Raw genomic sequence first — 21018 nt, 5'->3', positions numbered from 1 at the left:
GATGCTTATGTTGTGGGAGACGTTCCATTCGTAAAAAGCTCTGCGGCCCACCATCCCCCTCACCCCAAAGCAATCAGTCAAGGATATAAATGAAGAAGTAAGCGGCCATGAAGGTAAACAACCATACCTGTCAAGTCCTACGCATTCTGCGTAATTCTTACGGATTTTCGGTGTTTTTTGGGTCCTACGTCGTATACCTCAAACCATACGCATTTTCAGCATTAAAAAAAAATTTTTTTTTTTTTTTTTTTTTTTTTTTTTGCTGGCATGGACTGCCGTTCATTCATTTCTGAGGAGGAGCTTGCACCAGCCACACAACAGAAGTTCTGGCATGATGTGCGCCAGTTCTACATGGCCTGTGTGAGGAAAATGTTGAATAAATTTCCATTTGGCAGTGAAACCCTGCAACACCTTCAAGTGCTGGATCACAGTCTGGGAGCTGACACACTGACTGCCTTCTTACAGGTCAAAATTAACTCTGATGCATGCTGCCATGATTTTAAGGTGACTGGCAGCATGATTGACAAAGCAAAGATTTGCACAGATGAATACAACAAAGAACACAAGTGACAAGTGACAAAAGAAATGAACGAACAAGAGTGCAGTGTAAATGTATTACATGTAGTGGTAAATAAAGAGCAGTTTGGGTAGAAAGGAATTTATGTGTTTTACTTTTAGTTTGTGAAAACCAATCTGATTGGTTTAGTGTGTATGCGTGAGAAGTTGAATTTGTGCGTTTAACCACATCCTGATCCACGCATTAACTATGGTTTTTGATCCCCAACTATGGTTTCTTATGCCATTTACTATGGTCAGAGGCCAAAAGTACTTGACAGGTATGAACAACCAAAACTAACTGCATAATTATGCTCACCTCAAAACGCTCGTCCTCACACTTGTAGATGTACTCCTCAAACTGTGACTTGCGTGACGTGACGAACGTGGAATCCTCTGACCAGGTGGGGATAGACACCCACGTGTCGTTTAGCACCTGTCAACATCATGGATCAAGATTAAGATCGTATTCTAAATGTACTCACTAAATTACTTCAAAGACAAAAGACTTGAAGCTGAAGTTGTGATTGAAGCTCACATAAGTGTGTGTGTGTGTGTGTGTGCGTGCGTGCACATGCGTGCGTGCGTGTATCTCACGTATGTGTGTGTGTGTGTGTGTGTGTGTGTGTGTGTGTGTGTGTGTGCGCGTGCGTGCGTGCGTTCGTACATGCGTGTGTGCATGCATTAACATTCTGTGTCGAAAACAAGGAATGCGGCTATGTGCTGTATCGCCTTGTAGGTAATAAAACACTGCATGGCCCGATCGGCCTGCGCCGCCAAATCGCGCGATAAATCTGCGTTAACTTGCAAGGCCTTGCGAGATCTGCCGCAAAATGCGGGCATGTCCGGATAGCTCTGTGAGAGGTTGCGTTTCAACGCGGACACTTCGCCTTGAAAATTGTGAATTGTCACTGTGAACAGTGTGCTGCAGCAATGATAGCTGCGAGAATAATCCTAAAGTTCGTTCAAAGTACCCAAGCATGCCCCGTGCACAAAGGAAAGGCGATCGAGGTTTTTAAAACATTTTTTTATAACACAAGCCAGAGAACACCAGCGCTTGTGAGAGCAAAACGTTTGCCCGCAGGGAAGTGAACCTTCCTTATCTTTCGCATCGGAGAGCTATTTAAGTTGGCTATTGTGCAAGTTGGCTATTGTGCAAGCTGGCTATTGTGCAAGTTGGCTATTGTGCAAGTTGGCTATTGTGCAAGTGGGCTCTTGTGCCACTTACCTCACGACAGAGTTGTGTGCGACCGCTGCACTTGGGCTGGGGGTAGCTGGACGGTAGAGCTCTGTAGCTTGCCCCATACTGCTTACACGACTGGTAATCTGTACAAAAAAATATATATATATATATATATCTATATACTAGAGGAATACCCGCTTCGCCGGGTAGCTGGCTTCGCCGGGATGAAATACTTAGAGCCGTACGCCGGCTTTGCCGGGTCCGAACAATGGAGCCGCCAAGCTTAGGTCCCTCCCAGATTCGTGGAATGGGAACAGCACGAAAATGATTCAGTGGCCATAATGCCATTCCTGACCATATCGAGTCCCATCCTCGTCGACGAATGTAACCGTGTTAATCACCTTTGGAGGCGAACTCCACTCAAACAGGATTGAGCAATTTAGAGCTTATCTCTAAGCCCTTTTGATCTGTTATGGCTTCTCAAAGGAAGGCCAGTACATACAAATACACAAAAGCCGCCAGACCACATCACAAACAGAACTGAACAATCCACAGGTGTTGCCCACATAGAGAGAGAGAGAGACACACACACACACAAACACAGAGAAGCCGTATATATAGAGAGATAGATGACAGTGTATTTTTCGCGTGGCTATAAATTGATTCGACCTTTGCACTTTTACAGTGAGGATAATTTACGGGTCCAATTTACGTTCTGGACACTGCGGTGACCTTCTAAAAATAGTAACAGAACGCCGGGAATATCCGAAGATGCCCCACTCATACTATAGTGCACCATACGAAGGAAGGGAGGTAAACGCTGAAAACCTGGAGAAGATATTCCCGTTACTATTTTTAGAAGGTCACTGTCCACAACGCTTTCATCCCGGCGAAGCCGGATATTCCCGTTACTATTTTTAGAAGGTCACTGTCCACATTAACGCTTTCATCCCGGCTTTGCCGGGTATTCCTCTACCGGGTATTCGGCTCTACTTCTTCCTGGCGAAGCTGGGTATCATTCGGCTCTACTTCTTCCCGGCAAAGCCGGGTACCCGGCGAAGCGGGTATTCATTCTAGTATATATATATATATGTCGTGCCGAATTCACGGAATTGCTGAATTCGCGGAATCGGCAACATTTTTGATTTCACGTATTGGGCAGCGTTTTGTCGATTACGCGAAATGGGCAAAATGTTGCCCATTACGCGGAATCGGCAATTACGTGAATTCAGCACGACATATCTATATATAATAGAATGAATACCCGCTTCGCCGGGTACCGGGAAGAAGTAGAGCCGAATGATACCCCTCTCTCTCTCTCTCAAACACACACACACACACACACACACACACGCACACACACACAAACACACACACACACACTTACACACACACACACACACACCCCAAGTCACACACGCACACATACACACACTCACTCACACGCACTCACTCACTCTCTCACAAAAAACTTCATACACAAAAAACACACACCCATACGCACATATGGACAGACAGACATACACACCTTTACAAACAAACACACATACACGCACACACATACACGTATGCACACACACACACACTCACACACACACACGAGTACAGACTCATGCACGCGTGCGCGCACACACACACACAAATACACACACACACACACAGACCCCACACACACTCACACACACACGAGTACAGACTCATGCACGTGTGCACACACACACAAATACACACACACACACACGAGTACAGACTCATGCACGCGTGCGCACACACACACACACACAAATACACACACACACACACACACACACCACACACACACTCACACACACACGAGTACAGACTCATGCACGCGTGCGCACACACAAATACACACACACACACCACACACACACTCACACACACACACACACACACACAAATACACACACACACCACACACACACTCACACACACACGAGTACAGACTCATGCACGCGTGCGCACACACAAATACACACACACACACCACACACACACTCACACACACACGAGTAGACTCATGCACGCGTGCGCACACACACACAAATACACACACACACACACACACACACACAAACAGTAACACTAACACATGTGCACAAAATGAACACAAGCACACACACCGCGCGAGAGAGAAAGACTACAGGGAGGCATGACGTCATGATGCATTAATTGACGTCAAAGACTTTCGACCGTGACGTATTCTTCTTACGCGAGCTTTATCCATAGACTTGGAAACTACGGAATTTCTACCCGTCCAAAGCGGCCTTGGGTGGCGTTTGCTAAAACAAGAAGGGCAAAGCCCATACGACTCACATGCTTTACACATTTTTCCTACCAAAATACATGTGACCTTGACCCAAGGTCAAGGTCATCCAAGGTCATGCAACACAAAGCTGTTAATTCAAGACACAGGAAGTACAATGGTGCTTATTGGCTCTTTCTACCATGAGATATGGTCACTTTTAATGGTTCACTACCTTATTTTGGTCACATTTCATAAGGGTCAAAGTGACCTTGACCTTGATCATATGTGACCAAATGTGTCTCATGATGAAAGCATAACATGTGCCCCACATAATTTTTAAGTTTGAAACAGTTATCTTCCATAGTTCAGGGTCAAGGTCACTTCAAAATATGTATACAATCCAACTTTGAAGAGCTCCTGTGACCTTGACCTTGAAGCAAGGTAAACCAAACTGGTATCAAAAGATGGGGCTTACTTTGCCCTATATATCATATATAGGTGAGGTATTGAATCTCAAAAACTTCAGAGAAAATGGGAAAAATGTGAAAAATAGCTGTTTTTTAGGCAACATTTATGGCCCCTGCGACCTTGACCTTGAAGCAAGGTCAAGATGCTATGTATGTTTTTTGGGGCCTTGTCATCATACACCATCTTGCCAAATTTGGTACTGATAGACTGAATAGTGTCCAAGAAATATCCAACGTTAAAGTTTTCCGGACGTCCGGACGTCCGGACGTCCGGACGTCCGGACGGACGGACGGACGACTCGGGTGAGTACATAGACTCACTTTTGCTTCGCATGTGAGTCAAAAATGGGGGCGCCAATTTTACCCACCGTATTTTTGTTAGTATGGTCCCAATTTTTGGTGAACTTCCATCTCCAACTGTGGCCCATTTTCGGGCACAAAGAATCCTTCTTTATCATGTATTATTCGGTGTGCACATTTCTCAAATCGATTACAGTATAGCGTTCACGGGATACCTCCAGCTTCGCTGGGATAATAATTGTCAGTAAGTACTGGTGTCACATGACTGATGTGAACCAGTTGATTGGCTAATGGCGATGCGCTAAAACTGTTAGCACACTCTTGGAGTACAACAATGGGGGTAAATTTACAGACATTATGAACAAAAAATCTTTATAAAAAAAAAAAGCAGGGTCTTAAAATGGAGGGAGTCTTAAAACGGGGATACATTTACAGAGCCAATGAACAGACAGTCTGAGAGAGCAAGGTCGTAAAAAGGAGGAAGTCTTAAATGGGGGGTTTCACTGTAACGCTCCTTACCAATCTCCATGTTGTACTCGTCACGCACGCTTCGCTCCTTGGCAGTACCCTGGGGGAGCGCCTCGGAGCTATTCCCCGACTCCTTGTGCCCCAGGAACTCCTTGAACCACTTGTACAGGTCGGGGTACTTGCTGCAAACAACAAGCACAACAAATGCTTTATTCTACTCCCCTTTGCGTGGTGTGTGTGTGCGTGCGTGTGTGCGTGTGTGTGAGCGCATGCGTGCGTGTGTGTGTGTGTGTGTGTGAGCGCGTGCGTGTGTGTGTGTGTGTGTGTGTGTGTGTGTGTGTGTGTGTGAGCGCGTGCGTGTGTGTGTGCGCGCATGCGTGTGTGCGCACATGCGTGTGTGTGTGCATGCATGCGTGTGTGTGTGCATGTGTGCGTGCGTGTGTGCGTGCGTGTGTGTGTGAACCGTGAGTGACTGCTTAGGAATTACAGATGTGTTTTTGTGCAACTCTCAACTATTAGTAAACTAGATGAATACCCTTCCTTCTTTTTATAAGGAGAGTCAAATTTTGAGTCTTGAGTCTTGTCACTTCCGATAACACGTCCCTGCACCTTGAGTCCGAGTCTGGAGATACGCGCGCGATATAAGACTTCATATAACATAACGTCCGATAACACTTACAAAATTATAGAGAAATCTTCAATGTCAAGTTTTTATGAATCAAGCATGACCCCGCTGTGACCCCAATATTTGACAAGGGTCAACCAAACTGAGGTCATGTCGGGAGATCATCAAACCATAGAACTGTGCAAAGTTTCAAAACTCTAGGTTCAAAAACATTCAAGATAGCCTCAATGTTAATTTTGTTTGGTCTACGGACCGTCTGGACGGCCTAACACTGCTCATTATGTACCGGCTCCCGTAGCGCATTGGTTAGCGCATCGGGCTGCGGGCCGGGAGGTCGTGGGTTCGAATCCCATCAGGGTCATGTGGGCTTTTCGGGCTATGGTCGGCTCCTACCCAGAGTGGAAGTGCTATGGTTCCTATGGGAAGGCTGGGATCACACAGCCGAGTGTCATTCACTTAACGAATGCGACTTTGAGGGTGCTCAGGTTCTGTTTACCTGACCAACATCGTAGGGTTGACGCCAGGATATATTATGACAGTAAGCGTAGAGTGCTGCCCTGTCACGTAGTCTCAAAACCAAATTGGAAATCCAAAGCATCATTATAATCATCCTCATCTCATTAATCATCCAAAATTATAAATTGTCCTGGCTCTTGTGGCCCTTCATGCCCGGAGCTCTCATGATGACCTTGGTCTCAGTGTTCCTGTTCGATCCTTCCCTGAATAGTAGTTCTGCTGTCAGTCTTCAACGCGTGACGTTCTGGGGGGTCGACGGAGGGACGTGGTGGCGGTCTGCTCTCTGGAGGGGACGCTCACTCAGTCTGGCTCCGCGACTTAAAGTAAATGTCGTTTGTAGGGGGCATAGTAGGTAGTGGGCTGTGTCCGTTAGCTCGGGACAGACCCACTACTGAACACCGTCGAAGTGACTCAGCAGAAGTGCAGTGTCATCTTCCGAGGGTAGCCTACCGCAGCGACCTGACATCCCCCCCCCCCCCCCCCAGGAGCGTCTCTAAAATCGACAAGTCTGGCAGCGGAACGAAATTCAGAGGTGGTTGAAACAGCGAGTGCAGGGACGGGGCGGTGTGAGAGCACAACGGGACAAAGGAACAGGTGTAAAGACGAGGAAAAAAAAAGAAGAAAAAAAACAAACACTGCTCATTATTAAGACTCTCAGGGAGTCAAAAACGAAACTTTTTTTTGTCCTTTCATTGGCACTGGCAGCATTCAAATTTATTATCTGAAGTGGTGACAGACAATTCAACTGCTTGTTAGAAATGTACTAAATTCATTATTGTAATAAGTACAACATTCACGGTAACGTCTCAAATTTCAACCAACAAGGTAATGCTTTATCTGTTTTCACAAAGCCTCCAAGAGAAACAGTCCATTTAAAATTTCATTTCATTTTCATTTTCTTTCATTTTCATTTTTTTTCTTTTTTTCATTTTTTTTCATTTTTTTCTCCATTTTTTTCATTTTCATGACTTTATTGTCCCATCGCTGGGAAATTCGGGTCGCTTCCTCCCAGTGGAAAGCTAGCAGCAACGGAGTCGCGCTACCCAGGTGTCTGCGTGTTTAGGTGTATTCAGCCACCTGCACTTATGGCAGAATGACCAAGGTCTTTTACGTGCCATTGTGATGACATGGGGGTGGGACATGGCTTCCGTCTCTGGGTCTGCACATAAAGTTGACCCGTGTCCGTCCCGGCCCGAATTCGAACCTGCGACCTTTCGATCACAAATCCAGTGCTCTACCAACTGAGCTACATATTAGAGATAAACTCTCTTCTAATAATTTGTTTGTGTGTGCAAGTAATTCTTTACGTCTTCTTCTGCTTCAGAGTACACTCCATTGTTACACTCCATTGTAGCTGCTGTGATCGTTTTGTTTTTTTTGTTTTGTTGCTTTAACGATTGGGCCGTTATACCTATGGCTGTTTTTTTCCCCACCATGAAGGCAGTCATACTCAGTTTCTGGGGGGATTCTTTAAAGATGCCGCAATGAGCACCCTTTTGCTTGGAAATGAGAAAAACACATAACAGACAAAAGTTTATGAACGCATAGGCTACACTTACGTGAGCAAAAAAGGCCAGACAAAAACACCAAAAAGCCCAACCAAACACACAAGTGAGCATGACGAGACTCACCCCAAGAACGGGTGCACCATGTTGATGAGTTCGCTGCGAGAGATGACCTCGCTGTTGAACAGTATGAGACACCGCAGGAAGTTGTTGTACACCTCGTTGGAGCGCAGGGCAACTCGCACCTGTAACCATAGCAACAACCATTGACGGCAATGCAAACAACAAAAACAAAAAACAAAAAACTGGTTTACTCTTCCCGGACGAATACCAGATTTTTCGGGTAGCAAAATGCGTCACTCAACGCTTATTACCGGAATTTTACGGTTACTCTGCTCCTGTTCAAAATCTTGCTACTATCTACAATATTCTACCCGATCCATGTTTTCAATGCAGAGGCCGTTACTGTTGCTTGCCGGTTTCCTGCACATGTGTTGACTAAATATGAGTGTGTTTTTAGTGGGTTTTTTTATTGGTGTGAGGCAATGTAGTCCAAATAGGATTAAACAATGAATGGAATTTTTAAAATTACAATAAAGCAATTAGACACATGTCTACCTATCTATAAGTATCAAAAATAAACAAACAAATACACAGCAGTTGAATAACAATGAGAAGATAAAAACTTAGTTTGGTGTACGTGTAGTTTGCTTCCTTCAAACATTTTGGGAAAAAAAAGGATGCATGGATGATTGCTGTTACAAATATCTCTTCATACACACACACACACACACACACACACACACACACACACACAGACACACACAGACACACACACAGACACACAGACACACACACACACACACACACACACACACACACACACACACAGACACACACACACACACAAACACACCCACAGAAAATAAACACAGAGCAACTGCAAGTAACAAACACCACACACAGGCAATTTACCTGATCCACTCTTTTCTAATCAACTCTTCATTCTCTCACACAGTGTTTGTAGATATTTTAAGTTAATATGACAACAACATACACAACACACAGTCACACACACACACACACACACACACACACACACACACACACACACACACACACACACACACACACACACACACAGTAAAACACAGACAAACTCAAACTGACCTGATCGAAAAAGGCATACTCCTTGAGCGACGCGTACTTCCCAGCCTCCGCCAGGGACACATCCTTCAGAATTCCCGTCTTGTATTTCTGCAATCAGTCGTAGACAGCTCAGCGTGAAAGTCCACACTCATACATGTAACTCAATCCCCAGTGGGTAAGGCAGTTCACCCCTTCGGCCAATCTCTGACTTGCCTTCAGTTTCCTGACTATAAAAACGAGTTGCAATACTTTTCTTTTATTTGAGATCAAAACTGTATTTCTGTCCAGTTTGTTATCGCTAGGGATTCGAAATGAAAACAAATGCTGCTGAAAACAGTCAGCATTACCCAGTGAATTAAACAAAATAGTGCAACCCCCCCCCCCCCCCCCCCTTCCTCAACTAGAAGCATTCTCCCCTTCCTGCCCCTCCCCCCCCTCCCTCACCCCCCACCCCACCCCCCCATTTAACATGAAGCTTCTAAGTTCATTGGAAAAGTAAATGCTGAAGACAGGTAAAAGATCAGCTTGCTACGTAGGCTACAAATCTAAAAACGCACACACACACACTCTACTCTGCAAAGCTGGGTTCACATGTCAAGAGCATAAACACTACAGAACACTACAGAACACAACTGAACAGAACACTGAATTGCTACACAAGCATTCAGCAACACATTTCTTTCAGCACAACGCCCCATTTACACACTGCTTTAAGGCGGTCCTCAATCAAGCCCAAAGTCGACTGGGCAAAGACTTCGCGAAGCATTTTTTTACAAAAAAACTCAGTGCTAAAGCTCCTGCGAAGTCTTTTTACAAAAAACTCAGTGCTAAAGCTCCATGCGGCCATCTTTGCAAAGTCTTTTTACAAAAATCTCAGTGCTAAAGCTCCATGCGGCCATCTTTGCGAAGTCTTTTTGCTAAAAACTCAGTGCTAAAGCTCCATGCGGCCAGCTTCGCGTAGTCTTTTTGCTAAAAACTCAGTGCTAAAGCTCCATGCGGACATCTTTGCGAAGTCTTTTTACAAAAAACTCAGAGCTAAAGCTCCATGCGGACATCTATGCGAAGTCTTTTTACAAAAACTCAGAGCTAAAGCTCCATGCGGCCATCTTTGCGAAGTCTTTTTACAAAAAACTCAGTGCTAAAGCTCCATGCGGACATCTTTGCGAAGTCTTTTTACAAAAAACTCAGAGCTAAAGCTCCATGCGGCCATCTTCGCGAAGTCTTTTTACAAAAAACTCAGTGCTAAAGCTCCATGCGGCCATCTTTGCGAAGTAAACTTTGCGTAGTCAACTTGGCCCAGTTATAAGGACAGGCTAAAAGTTTAAGGCACACTCTTTCTCGTGAAAACATTTGGCTCACCACCTCAGACCTGGCCCAGCTTTTACATGGGGTAAGACCATCCCTCCACTTGGTCACATACCATCCCTCCACTTGGTCACATACCATCCCTCCACTTGGTCACATACCATCCCTCCACTTGGTCACATACTTCTTCTTCTGCGTTCGTGGGCTAAAACTCCCACGTACACTCATGTTTTTAAACGAGTGGAATTTTACGTGTATGACCGATTTTACCCTGTCATTTAGGCAGCCATACGCCGCTTTCGGAGGAAGAATGCTGGGTATTTTTGTGTTTCTATAACCCACCGAACTCTGACATGGATTACAGGATCTTTTCTGTGCGCACTTGGTCTTGTGCTTGCGTGTACACACGAAGGGGGATAAGCCACTAGCAGGTCTGCACATAAGTTGACCTGGGAGATCGGAAAAATCTCCACACTTATCCCACCAGGTAGGGATTCGAACCCTCGACCTTCCGATTAAGAGGCCGGCGTCTTACCACACCGCCACAGCGCCCGTCTGAACACATACTAAAAATCAACAACCTGACTGCTTGCGGTGGTGCGAGTTCAATTTTTTTTTCTTTTTTTGTGTTAATTAATGAATGTCTTAAAAAGCCTACTGTGCGTGGAGACCACCCAGGCCGTTCATTCTTGGTATGAAACCAAGTGGAGGGATGGTCTTATCCCGTGTACACAGCCTGGCCAGATCTGTGGTTGTGAACATGATCATTTCACAGGAAGGTAGGTATCTTTCAAATACATCAGGGATGGCCAAATCTCAAAATGTTAACTCGCAAGCCGGGCAAGTAGCTTCAAGAAAGTCACTAGCCCCGACAGAAATTTCGCTGGTCGGGTATCTACCACAGTTGATCTGCACAGTTTAAAACTGGATATTACAACCAAAAGGGTCACATTTGACCAGAATTTCCATTGGCCAGCCGGGCGAGTTGCCAGGCGGTTTCTACTAGCCCAGCGGATTTTTCACTCGCCCCTGGCGACCGGGCGGAGGGTTTGGCCATCCCTGCATATAATGGACACATAAAAACAAATAAAAACAAACACAGGGTCAGCAATTTACATATTCCCCATTGAAGCTTCAACCAAAGCTCCCACAAAACATGACCAGAACTGTACAAAGCAGGAAGCACCAGCACACAAACATTAGCCTGACTACTGTATAACAACCTTGAAATACAGTGGAACCTCCATTTTAGGCCTTAAACAAATCTGAAAAAAATCAGGTCTTGAAAATGGAGGTAAATTTACAGAGGTTATGAACAAAGTCTAAAAAAAATACGTAGGTCTTAAAAGGGGGTGGTCTTAAAAAAAGGGGTGGTCTTAAAAAAGGGGTGGTCTTAAAAAAGGGTGGTCTTAAAAAAGGGGTGGTCTTAAAAGGGATGGTCTTAAAAGGGGTGGTCTTAAAAGGGATGGTCTTAAAAGGGATGGTCTTAAAGGGGGTGATCTTAAAAGGGGTGGTCTTAAAGGGGGTGATCTTAAAAGGGATGGTCTTAAAGGGGGTGATCTTAAAAGGGGTGGGTCTTGAAAAAGGGGTGGGTCTTAAAAGGGGGTGGGTCTTGAAAAAGGGGGTGGGTCTTAAAAAGGGGGTGGGTCTTAAAAAAGGGGTGGGTCTTAAAAAAGGGTGATCTTAAGGGGTGATCTTAGAAAGGGGTGGTCTTAAAAGGGGGGTTCCACTGTACACAAAGTTAAGTTTTCTGTATCAATATTCACAAACAGGACAGATGAAGCAGGGGATTAAATGACATGAAAGTGATTTTGGTGAAGCATTGTGATGTAATGATAGAGACTGAGTGCTTCACAGATGTTAGTTGAGAAATAAGACTATCGAATCGAGACAGGAAAAATTAACCCAAAATTTTTTTTTAAATTTAAAAATACTGCTGGCAAGTCAATGTGAACGACATTACACTTTCGACTGACAAATCTTTCAAGTTAATTGAGATTGCATAGGCCTGGAACTTCTGAAAAACGCTGAAACTTTCATGGCCGTTTTCCCAAAGAAAATGAATTCTACTAATATCCCTGAGCTCACACAAACCCACCCTACCCCATCTGGTTTCTTCCTTCCGTCTCACATACCATTACTTCAAAAAACTATTCAAAAGAAATTTGTTTTATACTCACACACCTATAATTGCAAGGGCATTTTTGTGACAATAATGTGAATAAAAAAATGAATAAAGTTGTTATTATTATTCTCAAAAGTCAAGAACTGCAAGGGCATTTTTTGTGGCAATTATGTGAATAAAAGAATGAATAAAGTTTTTAATATTTTTCTCACACAAGCACAACTGCAGGGGCAGAGGTGGAGATAGGGAGCTCTGGAGATAATATTTGAAACAAATTTCTCAAATATTGTACGACTCAAAAAGCGCCACGCTAAGACTTACAAATCCTCCGCCGTCTGTGACATCTTCGCTGAAGGCGTTATCGGTCTTTCTCATCTGTGAGAGAAGCAAAAAGGTGCAGGCAGGTGATAAAACAGGCAACCAACATGCTGTGCTGACTTAAGCTCGTCCTTAATTGAGCACGAAGTCGACTTGGCGAAGCTATGCAAAGTCTTCATACCAAAAACCCGCAGCTACGGGGAAGTACTTTGTACCCTATTTCGCTTCGCAAGTTTTGACACGCTAAGCTACGCTGTAGCTATGACGAAGTTGCTCTTTTTGTCAAAAAAGTGCTTTTTGATTCAAGATGGACGTAGAAATCACACTCAAAAGAGCAGAGTGCATTCCCTTTGACTTTGCTGAAAGTAGTTCAATTGAGGGACGAATCCTCGTTCCGGAAGGTTCGCTAAGTGAGCTACGCGAAGTCGACTTCGTCCAATTTAAGGACAGGCTTTACAAGAAGTCATCTATGAATATAGTGTACACCCCCCATTTTCTGGTCTATGCATTTCATCTTCGATTCTGTGGCTGAGGTACGAGTATCATGATGTAAAACATTTCACGTCAGTGAAAACCCCTCATTTTTGATAGACCAGTTTTTTCCTGGGAGGATAGCTCAAAACAATACAAAATGCTCCATCAGATAAAGGGATGCACACCCAATGTATTTAACAATGCCATAAAAACAAACCATTTTCGTGAGTGGAAAACGAGTGATCATTATTCAAAAGGATTTGAGTGTATTCCACAAGAGATGAGTAACGAACATGGAAAAAAACTTCCACAGTTAACACCCATGCATGAAGTATGATCAAGCAGGGATGGCCAAATCTCACAATTATAACTCGCCAACCTGTTACTACGTGAAATTTACTAGCCCTCAAGAAATTTCGCTGGCCCAAAAAAGAACCAAAAGTGTTGCATTGGACCAGAATTGTCACTGGCCAGCCAGGCGGTTTCTACTAGCCCGGCGGACTTTGTACTTGCCCCTGGTGATAGGGCGGACGATTTGGCCATCCCTGTAAAACTTAAAAAGGGAGTTCCACTGTATGTGTGATCATCAGCCCCTCGCACAACTCATTTCAAGACAAAATTAAAACTGTTTCTCACTTCCTATGATAATTATTGATAATGCAACATTGTTGTCAGCCAATTGCAGTGCAAAGTCTCCTTCACTTTCTGTGTCAACAACAAAACCAATTGTTTGCACAATGTCTAAAACCTCTGTCATTTTGTATACTTTAAGTTTTAACAATGCATCAGGAACCTCTGATAAAATGTCATAATCTTGACTTCTTCGTGTTTTCCTAACTATAAGTCATCAATCTGATGTACTGTTATTCTAAATTGTCTAGTTCTTCAGCGTATTCTCTCTTTTGTTCACAAATATTGAGGGAAAAGAACAGACTCTAAGATCCAAAGAACACAAAGACAACGTCAATGCAGTTTTTCTTCTTCCTTCATGGGCTGAAACTCCCAGGTTCACTCATGTTTTTGAACGAGTTGACTTTTACGTCTATGACCGTTTTTACCCTGCACACGCCAATTTCAGGGGAATTATGCAGTTCACATCTACTTTCTATGAAATTTCTCAGGCACCGACATTCCAATATTCTTGAAGAGTTATGGTGTTCTGGCCCTGCAGATTCTAATCTGGGATGAAGAGAATTTTGAGGTTAGGTGATAACATGCATGTTGTGTGAGAGTAAACAATATGAAGCAGAGAGGGTACAGTGTTAGACCTTATACACAAAATGCCCCCATGCGCAATTCAGTTTTGTACAGGCATTTGCGATACACTTTCAAATTTGCACAAAATCTACAACAGAAGTTTCACAACAATGAGAAGAAAATCTCAAAGTCAAAAGCAAAACAATCAGAAAAAAAAAGAAAGAAAACAAGATAAGGCAAAAAAAATAAAAAAATAGGTCTGTTTACGGTAACATAGGCCAAAAAAATAGGGTCAGTAGGTCGGGATTTTTTTCTCTCTTTTTTTTCTCCCAAAAACCATATTTTTACGTGTTTTTTTCTTCTTCCCCAAATGCCAAAAAAAAAGTCTAGGGTCGCGCGAAAAAAATCGGGTCGGTCGGGTTACTGTAAACAGACTATTTTTTTTTTTTGGCGTAAAGCTACCCCACATGAAAGCCCAACCCAAATCCACACCAATCAATGCCGAGACACAAAGCAAAAGAGACGAATCAGAAACCTACAACCTGAAAGTAACGCTACGTTAGGCACACTATGTACACAGACACCAAAACACAATGACACTGACACAAGAGGGACACATTGGTTCACCACACCAAACAACAACACACACACAACACAGTCACAACATACACACAACACACTCACAACACACCTACTACTACACTACAGTGGAACCCCATTTTAAGACCTAAAAAATATATGAGTAAATGAGGTCTTAAAAAGGAGGGAGAAGGGTAAAATTCATATAGTCCTGTGAGGTTACCCTCATGGAAATTCGGGTGGCTTTCTCCCTGGGGAAAGCGAGCTGCCATACAGTATACGGCGCTACCCATTTTTTGGGTTCTTTTCCTGCATGCGTGAGTTCTTAAAAAGCGGAAGTCCAACATCAGGGGGGTGGGGGGGGGTCTTAAAAGGGGGGTTCCACCGTAACACAGTACACGCCACTGCAAAAACAATCCAAAATGAAAGACAAAGAGACTGACATGACATAACATGACACGACACGACATGACAGAACATAAACTGACCTTGCTGGGGGGCTGAAGACCGCTGCTTCCAATGGACGGCGGTCTCTTGAGCTGAGAGCTTGCCTTGCCCAGCGGTGCCTTGCTAGTGAAGCCAGGCTTTTTCACCGTCGAGGAATGGTCGTTTCGCACCCCCAGTGCCATGTCACTCTGGAGAAGAAGAAAAAAAGAAGACTGCACAAATTGCCGCCACAACTGAGAAAGTATTTGTACAAGAACGTGCACGGGTACCTGCAATGTGAAGCCTCACTAATGAGAGGACATCCCTCCCCCCCCCTTTTTTTTTTTCTCAACCAACATATATACCTGTCATGGCAGGCCATTTGCAATAGAGGGACACTTTCTGCTGGGTGTTCTTTCATCGCTGGTACTATTGTATGATGCCATGGAAATGTGTTGGGGTGGCCGAGTGGTAACGCACTTGCGCTCGGAAGCGAGAGGTTGCGAGTTCGACCCTGGGTCAGGGCGTTAGCAATTTTCTCCCCCCTTTCCTAACCTAGGTGGTGGGTTCAAGTGCTAGTCTTTCGGATGAGACGAAAAACCGAGGTCCCTTCGTGTACACTACATTGGGGTGTGCACGTTAAAGATCCCACGATTGACAAAAGGGTCTTTCCTGGCAAAATTGTATAGGCATAGATAAAAAATTTCCACCAAAATACCCGTGTGACTTGGAATAATAGGCCGTGAAAAGTAGGATATGCGCCGAAATGGCTGCGATCTGCTGGTCGATGTGAATGCGTTATGTATTGTGTACAAAAAAAATCCATCTCACACGGCATAAATAGATCCCTGCGCCTTGAGTCCGGTCTGGAGATACGCGCGCGATATAAGACTTCATATAATATTATCTTATGCTACTAACAGAGGGAGTTATTCTCTGAGGCAATGGTTTAAGCCGGGGGTAGAAGGAATTATAAAACAGGGCATGATTGTCTGAAGAACAACACCATTTCCTAAAGCTAAAATAAATTATTCATTCATAAACCAGGTGCTGCCACTTTTACTTTAACCAAAAAAATGACAGCTAAACGTAAATCAAACAAAGAAACAAAGGAGAAAAAAATTAAAATTAAAATTACTCACGCTGCTTCTTCGACCTGCAGTTGCCTCTCCAAAGAACTGCGCACATAAAAATAAAATATTAAAAACAAAACTGAACAACCATAAACCAAAAGAAAACAAGAAGGGCAAAGCCCATACGACTCACATGCTTTACACATTTTTCCTACCAAAATACATGTGACCTTGACCCAAGGTCAAGGTCATCCAAGGTCATGCAACACAAAGCTGTTAATTCAAGACATAGGAAGTACAATGGTGCTTATTGGCTCTTTCTACCATGAGATATGGTCACTTTTAGTGGTTCACTACCTTATTTTGGTCACATTTCATAAGGGTCAAAGTGACCTTGACCTTGATCATATGTGACCGAATGTGTCTCATGATGAAAGCATAACATGTGCCCCACATAATTTTTAAGTTTGAAACAGTTATCTTCCATAGTTCAGGGTCAAGGTCACTTCAAAATATGTATACAATCCAACTTTGAAGAGCTCCTGTGACCTTGACCTTGAAGCAAGGTAAACCAAACTGGTATCAAAAGATGGGTCTTACTTTGCCCTATATATCATATATAGGTGAGGTATTGAATCTCAAAAACTTCAGAGAAAATGGGAAAAATATGAAAAATAGCTGTTTTTTAGGCAACATTTATGGCCCCTGCGACCTTGACCTTGAAGCAAGGTCAAGATGCTATGTATGTTTTTTGGGGCCTTGTCATCATACACCATCTTGCCAAATTTGGTACTGATAGACTGAATAGTGTCCAAGAAATATCCAACGTTAAAGTTTTCCGGACGGACGGACGGACGTCCGGACGTCCGGACGGACGGACGGACGGACGGACGACTCGGGTGAGTACATAGACTCACTTTTGCTTCGCATGTGAGTCAAAAATGACTGATTACTGAAAAGAGGCACGCCAAAATTAACAAGAGGCGAAGCCTTCAAGGCTCACATAAGAAATCGACAAACAGTAACACAAACTCAATCACTCCGTCACACATACACACACACACACAGTAAGCATAGGTGACACTGTGCAAGAAAGCGAGACACTAGATCTAGATCTGTCTGTCTGCATGTAGCCTACTTACAGGGACACGACTGCCAACTAGTCTCGGCCCGCTCAAAATAACAATGACCGAGACTTTCAGTAATTCCTTCGCATGAGGTCTAACCCTCTTACGCCATAATGTGACCTCTTCAAATGTTAAAGTTTCTACCACAGACATACACACGCACACACGCACAGACAGACAAAGTTACGATCGCATAGGCTACATTTACGTGAGCCAAAAATGGGGGACAGGTGCACCTGTTTAGTCCTGTGTGGCCCACCCCCCATCAAGGAAAGGAATAGAACTAAACCATACTAAATCAGACAATAAAATGAGAAAAACTGAAACTCATCAAGTCCTTGTCTCCTAAATGTAAAAGTGCACACATTTTGCAAACAACCTTGATTGTCACAATGTCGTGTTCTCATCTGAAAGTCCTTGCTTGTTTTGCAGAAATCTTTTTCACACACATAACACACAAAATGTGATACCAACAGCAGGACTTTCCTATATCTGGGTTTTTTCCTAACTTTTCTAATTGTATTTTATCGTCCTGCTATTCCCCTTTTGCTATGGGCCAACAGCTTACGCAGTAATAGGTTTGTTCATTCACTTTCTCACACACACAAACGACCATCCCCCCCGCCCCTAAATTACAAAGCTGCTCAACTGACCAGAGAGCTGCCGCCCCCTCCCCCGTTAGCGTCAGGGAGGAACTGTCCGAATCCCCATCCCCCCCCCCCCCTCCACAGAACACAAAGCTTTCAACTGACCAGAGAGCTGCCGCCCCCTCCCCCATTAGCGTCTAGGAGGAACTGTCCGAATTACAACCCCCCCCCTCCCCTTCACACACAAAACTGTCAACCGACCAGAGAGCTGCCGCCCCCTCCCCCATTAGCGTCTAGGAGGAACTGTCCGAATTACAACCCCCCCCTCCCCTTCACACACACACAAAACTGTCAACTGACCAGAGAGCTGCCGCCCCCTCCTTCATTAGCGTCCGGGAGGAACTGTCCGAATTACAACCCCCCCTCCCCTTCACACACACACAAAACTGTCAACTGATCGGAGAGCTGCCGCCCCCTCCTCCATTAGCGTTGGGGAGGAACTGTCCAAACTACACCCCCCCCCTCCACACACACACAGAACACAAAGCTGTCAAGTGACAAGAGAGCTGCCGCCCCCTCCCCCATTAGCGTCGGGGAGGAACTGTCCGAATTACACCCCCCCACCCCTCCGCACACAAAACACAAAGCTGCTCAACCGACCAGAGAGCTGCCGCCCCCTCCCTCATTAGCGTCCAGGAGGAACTGTCCGAATTACATCTCCCCCTCCCCTCCCCTCCACACACACAAACACCCTCCCCCACTCACACACAGAACACAAAGCTGTCAACTGACCAGAGAGCTGCCGCCCCCTCCCCCATTAGCGTCGGGGAGGAACTGTCCGAATTCGCTGAGAAGATCTTCCTGGTCCACAAAGAGCTTGGCCACCTGTGCGTAAACTTCCGTCTCCGTCAGCGGCTTCTGGCTGGCTGCTGCTGCTCCCAACCCCTGCAACATGAAATGGGGGACGAGATTACTTTTCGGCACCCATTTAATGAACCAAAAGAAAAGATGGTTTGAGCGACAAAGAATTTAAGCACACACATTTAAGGCACTCTGGGTGGCCGAGTGGTAACGCACTTGCGCTCGGAAGCGAGAGGTTGCGAGTTCGACCCTGGGTCAGGGCGTTAGTTTTTTTCTCTCCCCTTTCCTAACCTAGGTGGTGGGTTCAAGTGCTAGTCTTTCGGATGAGACGAAAAACCGAGGTCCCTTCGTGTACACTACATTGGGGTGTGCACGTTAAAGATCCCATGATTGACAAAAGGGTCTTTCCTGGCAAAATTGTATTGTACACGAAGGGACCTCGGTTTTTCATCTCATCCGAAAGACTAGCACTTGAACCCACCACCAAGGTTAGGAAAGGGGGGAGAAAATTGCTAACGCCCTGACCCAGGGTCGAACCCCTAACATCTCGCTTCCGAGCGCAAATGCGTTACCACTCGGCCACCCAGTCCTCCACATTTGATGGTACCATGATAATTATATTCCTGTCTGGGGTCACATCCCCAAGACATCCATTTCATTTCATTTCCATATACTTTATCATCCTGGGTCCCTTCCTCTCAGTGGAAAGCTAGCAGCCACAAGAGTCGCGCTACCCAGGTGTGCGCGTGTTTGGGTGTAATCAGCCACCAGCACTTGTGGCAGAATGACCGAGGTCTTTTCTGTACCACTCAGGTGGCACGGGGGTGGGACATGGATACCGTCTCTGAGTCTGCACATAAAGTTGAGCCGTGTCTGTCCCGGCAGGGGTGCGACCCTGGGATCACAAGTCCAGTGCTCTACCAACTGAGCTACCAGGCTCCCATGCACCGTGTTACATTTTCCTCCAGAAAACTGCCCCATGATACAGCAGTCCCTCTCATGAACGGACACCCTTGGGCCATAGCAAAACTGTCCGTACATTGCAGGTGTCCGGTCACGGGAGGGGTGACCACACCACCCCCTCCCCCATACACTCACACAGAGACAACAGGATTGAGTCTATGCTAATCACTTCTTATAGCTACTAAACAATAAACTCCTAAAACTTCTTTAAACGTTCTGTAACAATGATTTGTATGAAAAGTGTTGAAAAGAAGAGATAAAATAAATCCTCAAGGCAGTGAACACACTCACCATGCACTGACATACGAAAGCAGCCACACAAACACAGCACAGAGGAGCGTGTGCAGATGCTTTGCAAGAATAAGCTTGAAAACCAGTTTGAATAAATAGCAGCAGATAGAGCTGCATGTCATAATCATGTAATTTATTTTCATCTTGTCTGGCTTTATTGACTGCATGCCGATCATGTGGCATGGCAGTGACTTTTCACTCTTCAGTCAGAAATACACTGTACATAACACAGCTCCCACTCTCCCTCACTAATGCCTACCCCAAGCCGTGACAACTGATGCTTGGAAATTGTGTGGAAGAGTACACCTCTCTATTTCTCTCCAATGCTCTTCCTGCTGACAAGCAGTGACACCGGACACCCCACAGAGTTTAGCCAGCTACCCCTCCACCCCCCCCCCCCCCCCCCCCCCGCTCTCTCTCACTCCCTCCAGTCATGTACTGTTGGGCTGTGGCCAGAGAGGTCAGCTCCAACTGTTCACTCAGAGCAAAACCAGTTGACTGTGTCGTAACTTTTGACACAGCAAGACATGTCACTGAAGGGTTCACAAGATTAGGCAACCGACTCACTGGTCAAGGCTGAGGGGAAACAAGAGTATCTTGTCAATGAAAGAGGTTACACACAGACACACGATGCTGAGAACTGTGGCCGGTTTTT

The 21018-nt window shown here is 44.9% G+C and overlaps 1 protein-coding gene across 4 annotated transcripts in view; it reads right to left on the bottom strand.

Moving 5' to 3' along the window:
* The window catches only part of LOC138951464 (paired amphipathic helix protein Sin3a-like), a 76670-nt gene that overhangs the window by 28477 nt on the left and 27175 nt on the right, over positions 1 to 21018 (bottom strand). For 3 of the 4 annotated variants that reach the window (XM_070323059.1, XM_070323060.1, XM_070323061.1), the window contains exons 10-18: positions 19041 to 19193; positions 16604 to 16639; positions 15524 to 15670; positions 12789 to 12842; positions 9059 to 9145; positions 8015 to 8133; positions 5294 to 5424; positions 1784 to 1881; positions 875 to 991 (exon numbers count right to left, since the gene is read on the bottom strand). In XM_070323059.1, the coding sequence (XP_070179160.1) occupies positions 875 to 991; positions 1784 to 1881; positions 5294 to 5424; positions 8015 to 8133; positions 9059 to 9145; positions 12789 to 12842; positions 15524 to 15670; positions 16604 to 16639; positions 19041 to 19193 (942 nt within the window). The remainder of the gene's footprint in view (positions 1 to 874; positions 992 to 1783; positions 1882 to 5293; positions 5425 to 8014; positions 8134 to 9058; positions 9146 to 12788; positions 12843 to 15523; positions 15671 to 16603; positions 16640 to 19040; positions 19194 to 21018) is intronic. The other variant, XM_070323062.1, reaches the window with a different exon arrangement.

This window comes from Littorina saxatilis, linkage group LG16 (assembly GCF_037325665.1).
Source record: "Littorina saxatilis isolate snail1 linkage group LG16, US_GU_Lsax_2.0, whole genome shotgun sequence".
Taxonomy (NCBI): Eukaryota; Metazoa; Mollusca; class Gastropoda; order Littorinimorpha; family Littorinidae; genus Littorina; species Littorina saxatilis.
Note: the sequence above shows the minus strand (reverse complement) of the source record. Positions and strands in the feature narration are given on the sequence as shown.